Below are 22795 nucleotides of genomic sequence, written 5' to 3'. Positions count from 1 at the left end.
CGTGAGCCTAGCTTGTAAATCTGTATAATAATGATAATTAAATCAAACACTCTCATGCGTGATCAGACTCTGTGGGATTTGTGGGTTCTTTGGCCTGCTGTTTCATATTCTAGCTCAAATTCTTAAAACTTGTAACTTGGATATGACTTTGAAAAATAATTTGGAAAAGAAACTAAGAAATTTTCTGGTAAATATATAACATATACCCACTAGAGTCTACTTCTGTCTGAACTCTTCTTTCTGATGTCCAGTGAATTAACCTTGAGGATATCACCATTTTGAAATTCTAGATAATATGAAAAAACAGAGATAAATATAAAAATATCCCTTTAAAAAATCAGAGTAAAAAACACAAAAACTTTGAAAATAAATTTGTTTTGTTTTCTGCTAAAACTTAATAGTGGTCAAAACACTATACTTAATGGCGTGGGCAACTGGCAAATGAGTTTCCATTTAAATTTATATTACAATAATTGTACACTATTAATTTATATTTTTTCACTATTTATTTTTTGTTTTTGTAATGATTTTCAATTTATTCATTTATTTATTCAATCATTTATGTACCATTCAATTTGTAAAGTAAAATTCGATTCCTTAATTTTCTATTGCACTTGATTAAGAAATTATTTTTAGAAAAATCTATGAAATGTTTTGCTACACATTATTTAGCCCTACATTCCGCTAGAAGGGAGAGGTCCCCTTTCTTCATGGGCCTCGAAGCCAAAATTTCATGACTTGGTCAGTAAACATATTGCTCAAATTTATAACTTCCAATTATTCAATTTGAGGCCACTATACAAAAATAAATCAAAGAAAGTTGTGCAACACCAATAGACTTTTTCATAAATTACGTCACAAACATCACTTACCTCGTTTTGAAATTATTTCCATGTTGATTAACTCCCAGCGGATTTTATTAAAACTACTTCATATTCATAAAAAAATTCATTTAATGTCTCAAGAGACATAATCAACATGATAATTGTTTGAATACGGGGCAAGTGATGTTCGTGACTTAATTTTATGAAAAGGTCTATATCGGATGGGAAGAAATCTAACCAGCTCCGTTTTTTAAGAGTAAAATTATTTTCATCATTTTGTTATCCATTTCTCATTCGTTTTAATTCTTTTTTAGAAAGTAATATTAACAGTGATACCACCATCAAAATATTAAACAAAGCAACTGAGTTATCATGGGAAAAATCAATAAAAACATCTCGATAAAACCTTTCCGAAGACAACAGAACCATCCAACGAAGAAAACACAAGGCACTGATGTATGTTTGTATTTTTCTATTTTATTTTATCTAGTAATCTTTTTATAGCTGAGATATTTTCAACCGATTAAATTTCGAAACCTTCTCGGCCCTTTTTACGTCGGCCCTTATTCTTATTGGTGTTATTCTTTCGTCATCTTTCGACTTACGTTGGAAAATTTGCGTAGCCTTTCTTCCACAATACACGATCTTGCATGACCGTCTTTATTTCCTCAATCTCGAGACCTGTTTCCCTCTTCAGAGTATCCAGGAAGGTTAACTTCCTTAATCTTACTAGACCCGTTTGTGGACGTAATAAGGGCCGGCGTGAGGGATCGGAATTGAATTAAGGCCGGACTAAAAATAGAAAAAATTGTGCTTTGGCGTAATCAGGGCTGGCATAAAAAAGGAGAAAAAGGTAATAGGATCTCCCATATTCATAGTGGAAATTTATCTTGCAATGTTCATTACATTGCTACAGTTTTAGGTATAACTCGAATGTCTTCTTTAAACATGTTTTCTTTTCCCTTCAGTAAACAAAGCCTTATAATTCTTACTCCATAACTCGAAATTTGTTCCCATGCGGGTTCGAGTTATAGAGACTACTGTATAACATATTTTAAAATAATTTTTTCAGAAGACTAAAGTGGCCCTATCGTCAGCCGCTTTAAACAAAGGAAAAACAAAGAAAGCAAAACGAGATCTGAAGAAATGCACTCTAATCAATAGTAAGTCAAATTCAATTGCCTCCTTTTCAAGTCATAGATTGGTTGAACTCATGTAATTCGAAAACTCAAGGTACCAAGAATTACACGATTTTCAAACTAAATGAGTTTTATAAAAATATTTTATTTCCCACAGGATTACTTTTGGACAATTTTTGTGTTTTCGAGCTAGAATAATGAAATACTAAAGTCTGTTCACGATAAGTGTGCACTCTTATTTCTTTTAACTATAACTTTTGAAGGAATTCTTCGTTCTTTATAAATTTGGTATCGTTGGAAGGATATTTGTGAGTGGAACAATTTGAAGTAAAAAAGTCTTTAAAAAAATTCTAAAAACGAAGATGAAAATGAAGAAGAAAAAAATGAAGATCTTGTAGAGAAGTGCTATAACTTTCATTTTCACTGGAGAGATTCTTTGATCTTAGGAGGTCATCACTGTGAAGAAATTTCACTAAAATATTTATTCAATATAAAGTTATGATACAAAGTTAATGAGTGATTGACCCCAAAAAACAGCAGAAAACAGCGTTTTTAGACGTCAATCAGCTTATAGCTTTGTTTGATATCTTTTGACTAATGATTATTTTTGAGAATTTTTTTCACAGTGATGACGTTCGATAATGAAGGAGTCACTTCAGTGAAAATGATAACTATAGCACCTTTCTATAAGATCTTAATTTTTTTCTTCTTCATTTTCATCTTCATTTTCAGAATTTTTTATAGATTTTTTGATTCCAAATTGTTCCATCACTAATATCTTTCCAACGATACCAAATTTATAAAGATTGAGGAATTCCTTATGGGACCTGAAAATCTGTTCGACTTAAATGACTTTTCGAATTACATGGGTTCGAATTAAAAGAGTTTTCTTGTAAGGTTTTTAAGATAAATTCTGGGGGGACCACAGAATCTGTTCGAATTAAGTGAGTATCCAATTTTAGGAGTTTGAATTATATGAGTTCAACAAAAGAATTGTAGACATTTATTTCCTGTCTATCCAGCTCTTAAAGGAATGCTCAACCATTGGGTCTCTACTCTCGATCTCAAACACCACTTCAACAATGATTTTGGTGCGATTGTTTTGATTTTGCAAACAGCACGCTCGTCTTTAGAATTCAAAACCTGAGAAATTTAACAAATATGTTCGAAGTTATCATGATCTGCCCGGAGATAATTTCTTCTCAGGATTGCTAAAAACTACATAGAAATAAAAAACTAACCGGTGCCAATGTAAACTGCTGACATCCACTAACGGATTTGTGCACCTTATTAATTAGACCTATACTCCCTGCGGTCCTGCAGAGGTCTCTGATTCAGATTTGTGCTAATATCACTCTTTTTTCAAATAACAGAATTAAAAAAGTCTGGCGAAGCGAAAGAGAAAATCCAACGTGCCAAACAGAAAGCGCAGACACCTGTCGTAGGTAATATGGATCCTCTGTTAGACGCTTTGTCAGCCATTGTGGACGAAAGTGGTATTAATTTGAATGCAAGTGAACATGAAACGCATCAGAAGAAGACAAAGAAAGCCAAAGGACACAGGTTTGTTAAATTCATATTCAAAATCTTTTATGTGGACTGAAAATTTTCGAGCGCAGATAGATTCTTTAAGTTGAAAAATCGTTCAGAATTTTAGTCTTGATTTTGATGGAATTTTGCTTCCCAAAAATTGGTAGTTCGCACATTTTGATATATCGCTCTTGAAGGAGAAAAGATCTAATGAAAAGTGATACTTCGTTGTAAAGATAATTTTGAGCATATTTTAGCCCTTTAAAATTAAAAAAAAGGAAAAAAAAAGATGAATGTGAAGAAGGAGAAATGATACAGTCGAGTCTCTCTAATTCGAACCTTTCTCTAAATCGAACTAAAATATTTGATTCCCTTATCTGGCGAGGGGTATAAATTAATTTTTGTGGCACGAATCTTTCTCTAATTCGAAGATAACTTTTTGATCCTTTGGAGATTGAATTCGACAGAGTCATCTGTATGTATTCAAATGTATTCATATTTTCCATGGATCAGACAATACAGCTCTCCGAAGTGGGTCCATTTTGAATAGAATCTAAGTACATATTATTTGAAATCAGCTAAATTCAATTTTTTCTAATACAATATTCTTTTGATCTTCATTTTTCACCCTTTTTAACAGATTTTAAAGCATTGAAAAACTCTTAAGCTTAAAATTACCTTTCCAACGAGTTATGGCTTATTATACATTTTTATTTTCGAGATCAATGTATAAAAATGTGCGGCAAATTTTTTGGAATAGACATTGGCTTTGGCGAATTTGTGTCCTAATTTTGGTGTTTTACAGGGTAAAACTGAGCAAGCTAAATCATAATTATGCTTAGCAAGCAACAAAATGTCTTGGACTTTTACTAATATTCACTTCAGCCCAATTAGTTTGCGGATTGTTTTTTTCAATTGCCAATGTCTCGTACCCTTTCCTTGCTGATGTCGGTAAATGCCGTCATAGGCACTTTGTATTTATATGCCAATTACGGAATGACGGCATTTGCCGATATGAGCACTTCCAATTCCTTTGCCGTGGTTTTTTTATTGAACTTTATTGAAAGTTTTAATTTTGAAAACTCAAAGTAAACACATATCACATATATTTCTGATATTTTTCAGAAAATAAAGCTAAATGTGATTATTATTATTTATTTTCTGTTGGTAACAAAATAGCTTCATATAAATACAAAACTAATAAAAACCAACACTAGTAAAAACTATTTAAAAATAAATAAAGTAATAAAAAATTAAAAAGTCAATGGAGATTATGCACAAATTTTGCAGGTACAATTTTCACCCGACCAGCTTTGGAGTTTAATTTTGAAAAGTTTAGGAGAATCGGCAGCTTTGATTTCAGAAGGCAGGCAATTCCAAAGAAGACTACCTCGAAAGACTAAGGAGTTTAGTCCGTAGGTTTTGGTTTTGCCTACATTGGGTAAAAGAATTCTCCTATTTCCAGAACGAAGTATATATGGCGACTTTGTTAGAGTAAACATATCCCATAAAAAAACTTGGGCTTTCTCTCCAAATAATATTATATACTGCACGGAGAAGAAATCTAAGATTCTTAACATGTATGGTAACACTGGCATCCTTGTTTAGTAGAGTTTCAAAGTCTGAAGAGAAATCAAAATAGACTGCTCGCAACGCCCTCGCATGGACTTTGTTAATGAGGGTATCGTTGCCTTTGCAGCCATTGTACACTCTATGATGTCTCATGCCGGAATATGCTTACATCTGGCAAATAGGTCGAACTTTCATTTTTTCCGTTGCAAATAGGTCAAACTTTAAGAAAAAAGCGCGACGGTTAAAGGGTTAAACAATTAAACCGCGATGCTTTTGTCGTGAAGCGAATAAAAATGAAAATCTGATTTGGGATCTGACCCCAAATAGATTCATGGAAGGATCAATTTTCGGAGTAAGTTTTCAGTTTTTATTTAAATAATCATATGGTCAAAGTTAAATAATTTTGGCCTAATCTTCAGATAAGACCGATTGAATTTTGACACTAGCCGGGGATGACCACAATACTATTGGTGACTAATGAAAACAATGATCATTGTGTGCACAGGCTCCGAAAGGTCGGCGTCTCTATGGAGGGCCAAAGTGAATCTAACCATTTCTAAAAACCACGAGCATTTTCCATGTCGGGGAAAATTCGCACAAAACAGAAATCATGTGTAAAATATTTATGAAAAGTGGAGAATCAATCGAAGCTGTGGTACTTTGATAATCTTCCAATTTTGAAATGCCATAAATAATGTAAATTTATTGTATATTATTGTATATTATTGATAGGAATATCATTCCCTTGAGAACGGACCGAGTCCGAAACATGTCGGGAAAAATCAAAATATAATAGCCGCATTCTTTTTCATCGCTCAACATAATGTAAATTGTTTGTTAATGTTAGGTTTCTTTATTGATCTAATAATAGTTCCATCAATAGAAACTGTCGTAACTTTAGAAAATCACACTCATTTAGGGTTTAATATTCTGAATTTTATATTATCACTTTCAATGAGATAAATCGAAATTAGCGGGTGTCCCAAAAAGAAAACTTAACATGAACTTGACTGTTTATAAATTGACGTTTGCTTTGTGATGTGTTTTTTGAAACTTTACACAAGCAAAAAGCTTTAAAAGACGCCGGTTATGACGCTAACGGTTATATCGGATATTTAATTGTAAACTACGTCAGGGCAAATCTTCATTAAAAACAGACAGATAATCAATGATGAAGAAGGGCATTGTGTTATCCATTACACTAATTTTGTTATTGGTTATAATCGAGGCGCTCGAAACTGACCAATGTGGCCCTAAAGATTCTTATTTTGTAAAATCGAATAAAGGCTGGGAAATTGGGACGGGATCTTGGAGTGACTCTTTCAAAGTCGATAATGAGATACAATGCCCCTCAAGATGTCATCGTGTGCCTAAATGTGTTTCTGCTGCATTTTATGTGGACACCAAAATATGCCGTCTGTCAGATACAAACCGAATGACCGTTAATGCTGCTTTGAAACTTGTACCGGGAATTGTGTATTACGAGCGGAAACTATGTTCTTCGAAAAAGACTAGTTTCATAGCTATCATACCGAGCGCGAAAGATTGCACAGATATAAAACGAAAGGGTTGGAAATCGTCTGGTGTTTACGCTGTTGGAGAAGGAGAAAACCCCCGTCAAATTCTTTGTGAAATGTCACTGTTAGACGGGGGTTGGACCGTCTTTCAAGAACGTGTCGATGATTCAGTGTCTTTCCAACGGAACTGGGCTGACTACAAAGAAGGCTTTGGATCGTTAGACGGTAATCTTTGGTACGGAAATGATCAGATTCACAATTTGACCTGGTATTCTGAGCAAGGTAATTAATTTTGTTTTCTTAAATTGATTTGTCAAAGTAGAAATAAATTTGGTTGCAGCTACCATAGAAAAACTCATCTCAAAATATTTTCATTGTGCAACTTGGTAGAACTTTCACAGATGAGATGGAGTTTTTATAAGATACTTTAATAATTGGTCATTTGTAAGTAAAAGTAAAATAAGTAAAAAAATTAAGCGTTCTTTAGAAAAACGACCAACCAAATCAAATAAGAGCTTGTAAAAACTCCATCTCACCCCAACTTTCAAGGTGTGTACCACAATCGTGACATGAGCTAAACCTTGCTGTTTCTTAGTTTTTTTGCGAGCTAAATTTTTCGTTACTTCCAATCTAACGTTTTCATGAAAACCACGCGGGCCGCGCGCCTTTGATAGGAAATTAGTGGTTTCATCTCCCATCCAAATGTCTTGAGTCTTGCGACACGTGCATGGATATAATAAACGCACAGATATCTTAAATGTCAAAAACATAAGATAGAGCGACTCTGAGCTACTCTGTTTTTTCCAAGCAACGGTATTTGAAGCAAAATAATCCGCCATCTCTGCTGAAAAAAGACCATAGTAGACCATAGTTCGGTACCGGCAATTTGTTCAATCAAAACAAAGAACTGATAAAGGAAGCGAGAAAATGTTCTTGATTGATCAAATTGCCGGCGCCAAACTGTGGTCTACTTTTTCAAGATCGCGGATTATTTTGCTTCTACCAAGGACGGAGCAGCTCTATCTATTGTTTTTTTAATACAAGATATCTGTGGATATACCCTGTTACTCATTTTCAGTATTTTTTAATTCACAGGAAACGAACTCTTGATAGAAATGGTAAGACCAAATAACCAAATCTATTATCTCCTGTATGATGGATTCAAAGTGGCTGCGGAAAGTGATGACTACAGATTAACTAGTGGCAATTACCGAAATGCGGGCATTGGAACTGTGATCAATGGATATTTTTATGGCTTAGGATCGCATGATCAAATGAGATTCAGTACTATCGACCGTGATAATGACATTAAATCGACTGAACATTGTGGACAGGTTAGTTTGTTTCGTTCTCAACTTTGGCTACAATTTTGTATAATGTCCAGGGGGGGGGGGTAGTAGGGTTGGCGGATGAGCGGTATGTGCGGACGGGACCTCCGAAAACCGACCCTTAGAGACTGAGTTTTGCTGAAAAGGTTATCCTTAGAGAGACTTTTTTACATTTTTTTCACTCAAAATAAAAAATATTTTCTAAAATCGTGAACTTTCTACCCTTAATGAGACTAGTTTAAGCTTACACAGCACCCCTTTTTGACTAAGTAACCCCTCCCGGATATAATGTATGTCTTTTCAGATGAACAGATAAAAAGTATACATACTTGAAGCTGCTTGCTGACCTTGCAAGAACAGTGCAAATAATATACACAAGGTTCATCAAGATTGGGCTTTTTCATTAAATTTCCATACAGGTGGACATACCTTTTCTAGGGCAAAAAAGATTGCGAAAATTTGTCGGTACCCCGTGGACAATAACAAAATTTGCAAAAGAACCCTTGGAAAACTTCTTTCCATACCTTAAATGTGAGGGTAACGAACTAAAGTCATTCTTTTACACCTTGGAAATTTTTAGAATAACCTTTTAACTCCTGGAAAAAATGATATACATACTTCTTTATACCCCCTGGAAATTCTTCTTCGATTACCCCTAGGAAATGTTCGTACACCCCCCCTGTATGGATATAAAATGTAATGGCCCATTGTAGATATAGGCCATTCTTTTTAATTTTTATTCAACAATTTCAACGTCAAAGCGTTCTAAATTAATGGTCTTCATTATGTAATTTTAGATAGGTATTCCATTGTTCAATGTAGAACAATCACTTTATGTGGCGCGTGCTGTTTTGTTTTGACGATGCAATGTTTTCGCGAGCTCAGCTTATTTTTCTCAGCTTTAAACTAATTTGGCTTCCTTTACATTGTCCTTATTGGAATGAGGTTAGCGAGGGATGCCCCCACAGATATCTTATTTAAAACACCAGTCTATATTGAGCTACTCTATATTTCCCAAGCAACGGCAGGTGAAGCAAATCAACCCACTATCTTTGCTTAAGTAGGTCACGTTAAGTAGGTTGGTTTTCACTGTTGAAACTTTTTTGACACTGCAATGACAAAATTTCAAGGTTGCGAGATAACTAAATTGTGACGTCACTTCTTTCAAGATGGCGAATTATTTTGCTTCAGCCTCTTTAGGCGTACAAACTTTCGCGAGCAGAAACTTTCGTGAGCAGAAACTTTCGTGAGGACGAAAAATTCGAGACATTTACTTTCGCGAATTTAACGGAAAAGATTTTCGCGAAAAGAGCCAAAATTCGCGAAAATCGCGAAAGTTACTGCTCGCGAAAGTTTGTACGCCTAAAGTAGGTCCGGAGTAGTATTGTTTTATAAAAGATATCTGTGGTTGCCCTTCCTCATTTGTATTTTTCCGATTTTTGTTAACCTTCATGCAAACGATATCACAATTTCTCTTTTTTAGAACCGTGGTAGTGGATTTTGGTTCAATTATTGTTTTTTTCTCTCGCTTAACGGGATGTATGGTTCCCAATATAGCGGCTCACCATACAGAGGAATTCATTGGACCTATTTATGTGACGGCCCGTTTTGTGAAACTCTCATTTCAACTCGAATGATGACTCGACGAAAACAATAAGAATTCTGCTCAGCCTCCACGCGCCCGGGGGGGGGAGCATTAGGGTTCCGAGCTGACGGGGGGGGTGCCGCCCGACTTTCGACCCTTGGAGCCTTACCGGGACTAAAAAGGAGAAAACAAAGGAACATTTTGTGAATTTTACCACCATTATTGGAACCCAAATTTGATTTTCTGAATTCTCCGACCCTTAGCGGGACTTTGGAAATCCAAAAAAGGTACCTTTAAGGGCGGCACATACCGTACCCTCCATTTGCCTAAGTACCCCCCCCCCCCCCCCCTCGGGTCCATGCGCAACTTAATATGAATCATTCCTGGTCGAAATATATTGAGACCATCTCGGGGTTTGGGAAAATTCTCAAAACTTAATAAGTGGGGGGGGGTTGGAATAAAAATGTTTTGGGTGGAAAATTTTCGAAAATCAATTAGCAGGGGAGACGCTTATTAGGTACCCGAGAGTAACGGTTTTCAAAATTGTTCAAAAGAGAGTTCGGGAGAGGATTGCGATTTTAGTACTTCCACTTTGTTTCATCGAATATTTCATTTTTGGAGGGGTTCAGTGGCTTCTACACTATATTCCCAGCCTTATTGGAACACTTTTGATCTTTTGAGTCCTTTTTTGACAATATGGCCTAAAATGTTTTTGTTATAGCAATTAATCTTAGGTTCCAAATAAACGCCCCCTCCCCCCAACTTGCTAATCTTTCGAAAGTTTTCCAACCCCCCTGGACCTTATTAGGTTTAAAAAAATTTTTAGGAATATTTTCAGCTGTCAAAGAGAAGGCCCCTTATTTTGCTCTAGATAGCCTGATTTTAGCCTATATTTACCTTATTTTTGGGTTTTCAGAAGTACAATTTCCAACCCTTCCGGTAATTAGGCCCCCCCCCCCGTTTATTAAAGTCTCGAAAAATTTTGCTATAAATAGAAAGGCTATAAAAAATTGGCCTTAAAGTCAAACAAATATGCTTTAAATTAAAGTTGGGTAAATGCAATTATGAAGTTTTCTTATGAATTTACTAATTTTGATAATGTTTGACAATTCTCAGGCTGGCCATGTTTTTACGGTATTTTCCCCTAAATTTCAGCCTAAACGTTCTTTCTTATAAACTTGATTGTAATAATTTTTTTATTATTATTATACAGAATACGGTTTCAGGCCCGTTCAGGTCCTCTCTAAACCGATCTTGTTTTATAAAATATCTTTTTTAAAGTCTATTCACGATAAGTGTGCACTCTTTTTTCTTTTACCTATAACTTTTGAAGGAATTCTTCAATCTTTATAAATTTGGTATCGTTGGAGAGATATTTGTGAGTGGAACAATTTGAAATAAAAAAATCTTCAAAAAAATTCTAAAAATGAAGATGAAAATGAAGAAGAAAAAAATGAAGATCTTGTAGAAAAGTGCTATAACTTTTATTTTCACTGGAGATATTCTTTGATCTTAGGAGGTCATCACTGTGAAAAAATTTCATTAAAATATTTATTCAATGTAAAGTTATGATACAAAGTTCATAAGTGATTGACCCCAAAAAACAGCAGAAAACAGCAGAAAACAGCGTTTTTAGACGTCAACCAGCTTATAAATTTGTTTGATATCTTTTGACTGAATGGTTATTTTTGAGAATTTTTTTCACAGTGCTGACGTTCGATGATCAAGGATTCACTTCACTGAAAATGATAGTTATAGCGCTTTTCTATAAGATCTTTATTTTTTTCTTCTTCATTTTCATCTTCATTTTTAGAATTTTTTTAAAGATTTTTTTATTTCAAATTGTTCCACTCACTAATATCTTTCCAATGACACCAAATTTATAAAGATTGAAGAATTCCTTCAAAAGTTACAGGTAAAAGAAAAAAGAGTGCACACTTATCGTGAATAGACTTTAAATACCAATGCTATTTCCAGTCTTGATATTGACGCAAACTTTTTTCAATGTTCATACTACGATATGTCTATTTGATATGACGTCATTGACGACAAGGTAATCTGTTATGAGCGTTGACCTTTATATATTCATGAACCAAGTTACTCAATTCCGGCCAACCAAAAATCTTTGATCGGAGTTTTTTTGAAATTGGTATCTTAATGGCGGCACTACTCAATGGCGGCACTACTCAATGACGGTGAAAATGCATTGAGGGCGCTAGATCTACTTTCCCTCGAATACTTTTGACGATGTAGCTCCTTTAGACGGTAATTTTTAACACTGCAATGGCTTCTTCTCGGGTACCAATTCCAACAAAAACTCCGAGCAAAGATGGAGGATACAGCTTGGTCCAGGGATATATAAAAGTCAGTGGTTATGAGACAAAAATCCGGACGGTAATGAAACCGACAGATTGGAAATTGACAACCTTTTCAACACTACAGTTGACGCTCTCTCTAATTCGATCTTCAACGGACTAAGAATTTTCTTGCAAATTTGAATATCCAAATTACAGAAAATATTGTATACTAATTTCTAGCTGAGGGGACCAATATTTTAGTTCGAATTATAGAAAGATTCGAATAGTAGAGTTCGGACTAGAGAAAGTTATACTTGTTTTTTCTTTTCTTTTGCGACTATAGTACGGGTCATAAATATCTTTTATAAAACACGAGATGGAGGTACTTTGTCCATGTCTGAATCAAATTGATACAATAGACCACATTTCGGCACCGGCAGTTTGATCAATCAAGATCATTTTTTCACCTCGTTTCCTGCCATTCCAGTTATTCTGCTTGAGCGAATTACCGGTACCGAACTATGTTTTACTCTGCGAAGATGGTGGATCCTATTACTTTAAATGGGCTCTTCCAGAAAATTAGCTCGCTTTAAACTAAGGCTTTCTTTTAGTTTATGTAATGTAGTATGCGATTTCGTGCTAATTCTATTCGTATCTTGCGTGTTTTAGAGAACATAATCCATACTAATGCGACTGCTCACTAAATTTTACCACTAATTTGCTGATTGGTATTTATTACACAGAGTGCCCCATGGAATTCCCCTTCAAACAATAGTACCTTCGATCTATTGTTTCTAGGGGAACCTTTATGAAATACTCTACCAAAGTCTTGATTAAAATTTTCTTGTACCGGGTGCACCAAAAAAAAGTATACAACTTTGTCGAGATATTGTGAGCTTCAGGATTTATATTTTTTGTTCATTCTTTTTTTATTGTATAGAGGATGCTCTAACTTGAATTTTGAGCTATTATACATTAAATTTGAAAAAGTAGTTCAAAAGTTATTTCCAAAAAACTGACTTTTTTTCCATGTCGAAATTTCAAGTAATCATTAAAAACAGCAATCACGCTATAAATAAGACAAAATGACAAAAACACAATTTCATTGTCTTTTTTATTCTTTTTTCTCCTATGTTATATTTTGCCAACGGTTTGTCCATCTTATTTACACGTCATGAATATTTTCAACACCAGCAAACTCAATGCAAGTTCTTTGAGCAACTAGTTGAGGAATGGTGATTTCTTTTTTTTTTCTCACTTAGCACACCACACCTCTCTTGGAGATTTCCAAAAAAAATTTTCAGCCTTACCAAAAATATTTTCCCACATGGGAGTAGCTTGTTTTACCATATTCTTAAATTCCGTAACAAGTTTTGATGAACACAGTTTCATTTTTTGGTATTTTTTTGTGTAAAGAAGTGAGTGCCAAGAGAAAAGTTTGCTCGCTGTTTTTAATGATTTTTTGAAATTTCGGCATTAAAAAAAAGTCAGCTCAAAATTCAAGTAGCATCCTCTATGCGATAAAAAAAGAATGAACAAAAAATTTAAATCCTGAAGCTCACAATATCTCGACAAAGTTGTATACTTTTTTTTGGTGCACCCGGTACATGATTTATTTGTAATATAAATTATATTTCTTTTTGATTATTTCATACTCAACATCGTCAAATTATAAATTTGAAAATTTTTTCGATATTTCTTACTAAACTAAGGCTTTCTTTTAGTTTATGTAGTATTTATACGATCTCCTCTAGGAGGGTATTTTACAGAGTGCCCCATGGAAATCCCTTTCAAACAATAGTACCTTCGATCTATTGTTTCTAGGGGAACCTTTATGAAATACTCTACCAAAGTCTTGATTAAAATTTTCTTGTACATTATTTATTTGTAATATAAATTATAATTTTTTTTGATTGTTATATACTCAACATCGTCAAATTATAAATTTGAAATTTTTTTCGATATTTCTTACTAAACTAAGGCTTTCTTTTAGTTTATGTAGTATTTATACGATCTCCTCTAGGAGGGTATTTTACAGAGTGCCCCATGGAAATCCCTTTCAAATAATAGACGATATCGGCTTTCCGAATTCTCCCCGAATGATTACCAATGATGCATTTCGCGGAAAGTCAATACCGTCCGTGAATTTTTTTGCGCAATGCATCATGGGTAATCATTCGGGGAGAATTCGGAAAGCCGATATCGTCTATTGAACTACGATCTATTGTTTCTGGGCAGCCTTTATGAAAGATTTTGTAAAGTCTTCATTAAATTTCTTTTGTATAATATTTTGTATGTAATTGATGTTATTCGCATTTAAAATTTTTTAGCCTCCGATATTTATTATATATACTCAGACTTTCCTTAACTTGGTCCAATGTCGACATCCCTCTTCTAATTCCGACACACTTTTTTAGAGCCGAAGATAGTTGAAATGTCGAAACTATTTTTCTTCACTCGGTGGTGAGAGAGTCCTTATTCAATCATCAGTGATTCATGTTATTCCTATCTCTAAAGAAGGATGTTGGAATTAGATAAGGGATGTCGATATTAGACCAACTTACGGTATAGATTGTAATTATTATGATCAGAAAGATGTTGTAAATTTGACTGTTTTTTTCTTAGATCAAAATTTTTAGTCAATTTTTGGTGCAGAATGCCTGAAATATTTCTCGAATACGTTTGGTGTGAAAATAAAAAATGAAGAAATGTTGCAAGAATCACTGTGGAAAAGTGATTTTTCTCTCGAGCCGGATTCAAGAAAGGCCTGCTGAACTCCAGATCCCTTAGTTTAAATCACATACCGCAGACCCCAGTCCTCTATTTCCTATTTCTTATATAAGAGGAAGGAAGCCCACAGAAAAATTCTAATTTGAAATTTACATGTTTTGGTGTACATAAGGGCCTTCTGAAAAAATAATTTTCTTGGGGAGGGGGGAGGTGTTCCAGTAACTGTCTTTTCCCTGGTCAAATAGAGCTGTAGATTAGATTTAAGAACACTTTCTCACCAGGTTCTATTTTTAGGGAGTCTATGGTGATAGAATGTAAAAAGATACTCGTGATCATGTATTTTTTTATAATTTCAGGGCCGCAGGGAACACGCAGAATATCAAACGCAAGAATAAGCATCCTTCAGAAAAAGCTAGATATCATTCTAAGTAAGTAATGGCCATTCCTCCTTCTTGTCTAGATCCTAACTGACTGAGGGCGACGGTGGATTAAGCACTTATACCGTCCTTGACTTTACGGGTCAAAAATGCGGGTTATTCCAAATAGCTTCAGTCACTCTACCTTCCCGTCTTGCAATAAGTTGGAGAGGCCAGATTATAAAAAACTTCTTTAATCGGATTAAATTTCGCGAGTCAGATTTTTAAAAAAGTTCACGTGGTTTTAATTTCGCAAATAAGCCTGATAACAGCTGCAAATAGCCATTTTTTAGCTAATAATGGAGCCTTGGTACTGGTTTTTCCGTCGAAAATGCCATTTAAAAAATTTTGTTGTGGATTTAGTTTCATGAGTCAGGAATCTCACGGTAAAAATGGCAAAAATTCGCGAAATCGTGAAATTAAATCTCGCGAAAGTTAATCCGATTAAAGTATTAGGAATTAGAAGTTCGTTCATAGCTTCGCAGATCCGAATGGCATTGACGAAAAGAAGCTCGGTGATAATTTAATGATTGAATAAGTAATACTTAAAGGTTTTATTTCTACATAAGTGTTTCCCTTTCATATCAGACACATATTTCATATCAGGACAGTGTTTTCCTCTTTCTGACCAATATTGCTCCACATCTGTGTCAATTCAATGTGAAAAAGATTGTGATTCAAAATTGACGAGTAAGCAAACGGTATCAGTCTTATTTAAAAACAAAACCTTTAAAATAGATCACTAGGAGATAGACTCAAGTAAAACAAATCCAAAAATAAAATTTTGCGGCTTTGCTTTTGATTCACTGGTTGACGAGTCAGAAAAACGGTCAGAATCTCTAAATATCTCGATTTTTTGCTTAGTTTCTGAGGTATCCCCTGAATTTCGCGTTGAATTGGACACACAATCTTATTGGCCACCCTGGGTTATTGAAGTTTTTTTGAGAGTGACCTCTTGGGTGGAATGTCCTACTTCCTCAACTAAATTTATTCCTTAATTCACACCTGGAAAAGTGGTTTATCATGGTAAAGTTACGTAACTGGAGGCAAACGTTCGAATCCTTAGAGGCCATAACTTACGCACATCGAACGGCTGCTTCCACAATGGCAGAAGTTACGTAACTTAACTAAACATTGTAAACCTGTTAAGTCTGATTCATTTTCTATGCAACATCGGTATTTTTCTTCCCCCACAGTATGCGAGATATGGAGATCTTTCAACGGGTAACGACACATCCAAAGTTCACTGGCAATCCTGTCAATGCTATTTCTGAACATGTTAAATATCTCATGCAACAAGAAGAAGATGGTGTGGAAACATGATCCAATACTGGTGATTTAAAGGTACAACCATAGATTTATAAAGCCCATAGGGCTAGATGTCGTGCTTCGGCTGAAAAGTGTGCCGTTGTTAGGTAGGAAATCCTACCTAGGTCACATGACATAACAGTCAGAAGCTTCGCGGGTTTTCGAAAACAATGGCAACAATATTTTTTCCGATACTCAATTTTTTTTTTACCTGCGGTGGCTTAAAGCATGATTTAGCCCTTTGGCCTTTACAAATTTGTAGGTACAACTGGATTTTTTATACGAAAAAAGTAAGTTTAGAGTCGAACTTTACATTCATCACTTTACCTTGGGTCTTATGGGACCCCTGTCTTACAGCCCGGTGGAATTTCTTCTCACAATGGGATTGAAAAATTCTATCGAAATCCCAATGGGGATAGAAATTCTATTGTTCTCAGATCAAAAATCTAGTAGGGGTGGTTTTTGGGGTGCAATTTTTTCCATTGAGCTTAAATAAGGGATGAAAACAGGGGGGGGATTTCGGTCAACTTTTCCAGTGGGGAGTCCCACCGTGTCCCATTGTTCCCATTAAAGTAAAAATTGACTTTAACCTCTGCGGTTAATGTCGAATTTTTCACTATCAACAATAACGAAACTATGATAAAGTCACATTCAGGGTTCTGAGTTGGTAAAATATTAATGAAAAAAAACTTTGTTTTCGAATAAACAATTTGGTTTATATAAGCACAAACTATATAAGAATGTAAGGCTTCGATGACATTATATTAAGAAAACTTTAAGGCTTTACACGTTATAAGAACAAATTATATAAGAACATAAGGCCTCGATGGCAAAAATGTTAAGAACAAGCTAAGAAGATTTTTAGGCTTAAAACTCAAAAAGTTAAGAACATTCGAAAGCTTCAAATATTTTGGATGTTCTTATTAAAAAAACGTGTATTGCTTTGCGGACACCCAAATTTAGCTCATTGTTGGTTCTAGACCAATAGGACATCAAAGGAACAGTCAAATAGCCCCCCATGTATGTGTATATTATCTTCAAGAAAGAATGCTTACTTTTTTCAGATATTTTTTACAACCTGCCAGTTTCCAGAGAGATGTGTTTCAGGAAAGTTTTATATTGGTGATGGACATGGGTTGCCAGGTTTTTATGGTTTTTATGGTTTTTAACCAAGAATTTTATACCTACCATTAAATGAAAGGATTAGAAAATTGACAGTAGCCATAAATCTGCTGTTGAACATTTTGAAAGGGTGAATTTCAATTAATCATCTTTGTTATTTTGGGAAGTAATTATGGACACTATGTATTTAGAATGTGAAAGATGGCTTCTTAAAACCAAAGACTTATAACCAAAACAAGACGTCTAACCATTGTTTCACCTTAGTTAGATCTCATCAGATAGCGTGTTATTGTTTTTCTAATACAATAACTATATCTACAGGGTTTCCGCATAATTAGTGGACGAAAACAATCAATTTTGCCGCGTCAGCAATAAAAACAATTGTTTTGCCGAGTCAGCAAAAAAATCAATATTACTAATTTCTCAGAATTTTCGTCGAAATTTTCAAAATGGCTGAAGCAGAAAAACTTTGATTAGAAAATTAGAAACTCTGACTTCGTTCTAATCTGATTCTAAATGAATGTGAAAATGTTTTACTGGCAATCAAATCATCTTCGTAACAGAAAGATACAAATTGAAGTTTTATGATATGGGCTCCTCTCCTCAAGTCAAGTGCTAAAGGAAAACCGACAGCCTGATATATGAAACTGCCTTCATATCTAACAGTTGATCGTCAACACTATTGGAAATCATCTAATCGGAAAGATGAACTCAAAGATAATCAAATGATGAGCTTCAAAGACTTTAGGACACTTTTAAACTTTTGAGGACGACCTGGCTGGCCTACAGTACCAAAAGAAAGATGAGTTAAAGAACTAATATGTTGTAAATGTTTTGATTATCATTTATTATGGCTGATCACTTTTCTACTTAACTTTGGTGTTTGCAAAACTTGCAGATATATGAAACTCTAAAAAGGCTGATTTCATAAATGGTGGAATGATTAACCCAATCTTATTCATACTCTTGACATTCAATTAAATTGATTGGAAACTTGAGAATATTTTTGGTATTTTGAATGACATAGTACATATATACAAGATGTTGATTGACTATTTTAATATACCTATATGTGTTAATATCGATATTGGAATGAAGAAATAATAATCATGGTAGTTTAGACACTCAATTAGAGGGAATCATGATATTTTACGATGGACTTGAATGATATTTTTACATACAAACATTTTTAAAACTCTATTTCACGAAAACTATATCTACGATATAAAACTGTACTTTTGGGAACCTAATAAGCTTCCCCTCCCCCGCCTGCCCCCGCTAATAAATAAATTTTCCTATCTGGCTTATTCCAAACCCCCTTTTATTTAGGTACCCAAGAGTAGTTAGAGCCTTTTATGGATCTTATTTTATTAAAAGTTAATTAATTAAAATTTTTCTTTTAAACAAAGATACTATCCAGTGTATAAGTTTTTTTATTCTAAAAATTTTCGTTAATCATATATAGTTTTGAAAAGATAGAATCAATGTTTGGGTCAAAGGCTGATAATTGAATTGAAAAATTAAAGAATTTTTTTTCACTCAATTTTCAATATTTTGATCCAAACTTTTGAGGAGATTCTGACATAAAATTTTAACAAGTCTCCTGTTATTTTTAATGCCTGTTTGATCATTTCACTTTTTATGACACCTTTTGATAAAAATTACAGTACCATAAAAATGTGAAAAATTCAATGAAAAATGATGGGATTGTCTTGACTCATCACTTTCTATTTAGAAAATAAGTACCTTTAAGGGAACTAATTTTGGTGAATTTAGACGAAACTCGCCAAAGTTTGTTCCTGCCAAAATTGATATTTTGCTCACTTGCCAAAATAAGTTCCCGCCAAAATTAAATTTTTTGTTTCCTTACCTAAATGATCCTGAAATTCATCAAAATTGCTCAAAATAAGGCAAAATAGAAAAGATTTACGCTGTCATTCACACAAAATTAAAAAAATTCACTATTCACCAAAATAAGTTCCCACCAAATTTAAAAAAATTTAGGATATTTGCTGCCTGCCATAATTAGTTCCCGCCAGAAAAGGTTCCCTCAAGGTATTTGAAAATTTTCAGAATTTTTCAACCATTTCCAGTCTCTTTGTTTTCAGTCTTTTTGTAAAAAAATGTCTGGACACAAATGAACAAAGTAACTCATGCATGTAACATATCTTTAACCAGGACCCTAGTTAACTGGCATAACACAATCTAACCAAAAAATACAAAATCATTAATTTATTGTTTGGTAATACTGAGAAACAAACAAAAAACAATTTTCAAGTACACAAAACAATAATAGACAAAAATAGGCAATTCTTTTGAAAATAGATTACCCGATTTAATTTTTTCTGAGGATTAATTGACGATTGAAAATGATACTTAGATGAGAAAGTATAGACAATAAGTCCCTTACGCTACATTAAAATAGTTACACAAACAAATAATTTTGGTATTAACAGTCAGAGCATTTCACAATATTAAGAACTACCTCCAGAATTACCTCTCAAAATTAATTCTATTATGATGACTGACTGATTAATTTAGAATATAGTTTGCTTCTGTTTGCTTTCTTTAATTTGTTAAAATTACCTAGCCAAAGAATTCATCTATATAAGTTTGTTCAAGATTATCTACTGTAAGCAACAGTTTTTTCATTTGCCAGAAACTAGTCTTGCGAAATTAAAAATCTGGCGCACTGTTTTAAAGGTAATATCCAAGCTTTCAATACTCTTTCCATTTTTAGCCAATTGAATGTACTGTACGTTATTTTTGTAAATCTCAGATTCTGTCACTTATTTAGTCAATGACCCAGGCATAATCAAATGTAAATTTTAGTCCATTTTCTACAAATGACATACATCACAATTTTACGGTTGGGCACTGAATATTTTCATATATATACTGATGCAATAACCATCACAATTTCAGTTTGTAGCCTGCTGTGAGCTCTGTCTCTAGTGACAGTGTGAACAATACATTATCCAAATTTTAAGATATTCCAAATATTGTTAGTGTTAGTAGCAATCTTTTCATCATCGCTGTTGATAATTCTAATCTACCAAGTCTACCAGCCAAGCCACATATATCAAGATATCCGAAAAATCCATCCAGTGACAAATTGATTCAGTGTTATAATAAAATAGCCAGAAAATTAAAGTTATGATTCAAAAAACATCATTGCGACAAAATATTTTTCAGCGTTGGGTGTTAGATGTTCAATTCTAATCACAATACATCTTGTCTGTTGAAGATATCCTTGATTTGAAGTCGCCCATCTGTTTTTGAAATGCTTTTTCAAGGAGCAGGATATATATACAGAATTTATGGTTGATTGTTTTGATGTTTTTTTATATTATATATATTTTACACCTAAATAAATTGAAAAAAGTTATATCGAAATCAAATGAGTGATATTAAACCGAATACTTTTCATCTGAACAAACATAAAGCCAGGTAAACTAACTGAAAACCTTAATTTCCAACAAAACACAGTCTGACAGTTCACAAAAAATAGCACAAAAACATTGAGCCAGGCCAGTCTGAAAAGAGCCAGGCCACAAAAAAGAATGGTATGGACTTAAAGTTTGGTCATATTACAATGCAAGAAAATTATTTTTAATCATCAAAAAATTCTCTAACATAGTATTTCAAAGCCATTCTTTGGGTCATTATAGCAAATACACAGAAACCAGTCAGCCATCTTGATTTTGCGAAATTCCTTCCTTCTGGCCAAAGTTCAAGGTTCAAAGAGCAGAAATGCAAAGAATAATTATTCTCAAATCAAACCAATCCAATTTGTTGACATATTTCATGATAATTAGACCATAATTAGCAAAATTACATGGACAAGTAGTTCCAAATTTGGTGGCCTTCGAGTTTTGGCGGCCATTTTTTTAAATCTTGTCGGCAACTAACGTGCGGATCAAAGGAAATTTATTTTTATTGTTCGAACAATGAGATAATTTTGCATAATTATGCGCTTAGACGTCTTGTTTTGGTTATAAGTCTTTGTTAAAACTAGCGGTGATCATTGAATGTATTATTCTATTATGCTTATTTACTAAACTTGTAACACTTAATTATTACCTGAATACGTGTTACCGCATAATTTATGCAAATTTATACTTTGCATGCTCTTTTGTTTCAAACAAATTGTTTTGTTGTTTCAAACAGAAAAGTGTTCGCTTGCCACCTCTTCATGGAAATTTATATTTTTTATAAGAAATATTTTGATTGTTCTTAAAAAAAATTTCGAATGCGGTATCAATTAGATTTCAAATTTTTAAAAAGCTCTAAAAACACGATACTATAAATCTGAAACATAGTTCTTTTATAGAACTTCATTTATAAAATTTAGATGTTGATTATAAGCAATAGTTAGACAAAAACTGGAGCAATTTTTAACATTTCTTATAAAAAAACGTATCATTTTTGAACATATTTTTCTCTCAAATTTTTTCATACACAAAAGACTTGTTAAAAACTAAAGAAGCAAAGCAAACGAAAAAGAAGATCACATTGAAAATGAATCCAAACAAAAGAAACAAAAAAGTTTTGATGTGTCTAAAGAATTTTACACCATTACTTCAAAGTTGTAAGCTACTAACGAAATATTAAGATTAAGAAATATATTGGAAATCAACAAAAATAAAAGAGGAAATCTTAAAATTAATATCATGAATCCTCTACTTAATCTTATTGTTTTGTTATCACTTTGCGGATTAACGTTATCCAGACATGTTCAGTTTTATTTAAACGGATACGAGTGCTTTTACCAAGAGATTTTTGCCAAGACCAAATGCTCTTTAGAATATGCGCCAATCAGTGGCTCTAAACCTCATGTTGACGTAACCGTTGAAGATCCAAACCAGTATGTCTTTTACCGAAAAAGTCAACAAGAATATGATTATTTTCATTTCGAGACAAACGTCACTGGTACATACCGCGTTTGTTTTAGTAACATTTATGACCTAATGATGTATGATAATGTCATTTATATGGATTTTGTAGTCGGTGAAGAAGGCAAAATGGTGCGACTCCGCGACGGCCAGACGCCAATGACCCAAGTTGAAACATCTATTGTTAATATTTATGATGCAATGAAGGTTGTTGAGTTGTATCAGAATCATCATAGGATCCGTGAAGCTAATGGCCGTATTGTTGCACAATCTCTACACGATAAAGTGATGGCGTGGAGTTTAAGTCAAGCTGGAGCAATCGTACTTATGGGCTGTATCCAAGTGTATATTTTGAGACAATTTTTCACTGCACGAAAAGATGAGATTTAAAGAAGATAAAATATTAAGATGAACAATAGAACAATGCTATTCTATTTTCTTGGATGTTTTATTGGGAAAATATGAATACGAAAGACATCAAATTTGACCTGGTGAAAGTTACCAAAAGGAGCCCTAGGAGCTTTAGGAGCCT

At 33.7% G+C, this 22795-nt stretch overlaps 3 protein-coding genes across 3 annotated transcripts; all 3 read left to right on the top strand.

The window, feature by feature from the left end:
• Positions 1-1138: 1138 nt before the first annotated feature.
• Positions 1139-17588, top strand: LOC136798895 (uncharacterized). Its single transcript, XM_067055560.1, has 6 exons — positions 1139-1280; positions 1897-1987; positions 3337-3526; positions 14879-14950; positions 16135-16282; positions 17311-17588. The coding sequence occupies exons 1-5, from the start codon at positions 1197-1199 to the stop codon at positions 16259-16261; spliced, it is 564 nt and encodes a 187-aa protein (XP_066911661.1). The 5' UTR covers positions 1139-1196; the 3' UTR covers positions 16262-16282; positions 17311-17588.
• On the top strand, positions 6198-9592 carry LOC136798894 (microfibril-associated glycoprotein 4-like). Its single transcript, XM_067055559.1, has 3 exons — positions 6198-6864; positions 7678-7916; positions 9394-9592. Exons 1-3 carry the CDS (start codon positions 6234-6236, stop codon positions 9565-9567), a joined length of 1044 nt encoding a protein of 347 aa, XP_066911660.1. The 5' UTR covers positions 6198-6233; the 3' UTR covers positions 9568-9592.
• A 4453-nt stretch (positions 17589-22041) lies between the features above and the next one.
• LOC136798971 (transmembrane emp24 domain-containing protein 7-like) lies at positions 22042-22653 on the top strand. The gene has a single exon (XM_067055656.1). The coding sequence runs from the start codon at positions 22042-22044 to the stop codon at positions 22651-22653; it is 612 nt and encodes a 203-aa protein (XP_066911757.1).
• The last annotated feature ends 142 nt before the right edge of the window (positions 22654-22795 follow it).

The sequence above is a fragment of the Clytia hemisphaerica genome, unplaced genomic scaffold, assembly GCF_902728285.1.
Source record: "Clytia hemisphaerica strain Z4C2 unplaced genomic scaffold, Clytia hemisphaerica genome assembly, whole genome shotgun sequence".
Lineage (NCBI taxonomy): Eukaryota > Metazoa > Cnidaria > Hydrozoa > Leptothecata > Clytiidae > Clytia > Clytia hemisphaerica.
This window is presented reverse-complemented; position numbering and strand designations above follow the sequence as displayed.

Coding starts and splice junctions, on each gene's coding strand:
- LOC136798894 (XM_067055559.1), top strand. CDS start 6,234: ATGATGAAGAAGGGCATTGTGTTATCCATTACACTAATTTTGTTATTG. Junction 6,865..7,677: donor GACCTGGTATTCTGAGCAAG/GTAATTAATTTT, acceptor TTTAATTCACAG/GAAACGAACTCTTGATAGAA. Junction 7,917..9,393: donor CGACTGAACATTGTGGACAG/GTTAGTTTGTTT, acceptor TCTCTTTTTTAG/AACCGTGGTAGTGGATTTTG.
- LOC136798895 (XM_067055560.1), top strand. CDS start 1,197: ATGGGAAAAATCAATAAAAACATCTCGATAAAACCTTTCCGAAGACAA. Junction 1,281..1,896: donor AGAAAACACAAGGCACTGAT/GTATGTTTGTAT, acceptor TAATTTTTTCAG/AAGACTAAAGTGGCCCTATC. Junction 1,988..3,336: donor GAAATGCACTCTAATCAATA/GTAAGTCAAATT, acceptor TTCAAATAACAG/AATTAAAAAAGTCTGGCGAA.
- LOC136798971 (XM_067055656.1), top strand. CDS start 22,042: ATGAATCCTCTACTTAATCTTATTGTTTTGTTATCACTTTGCGGATTA.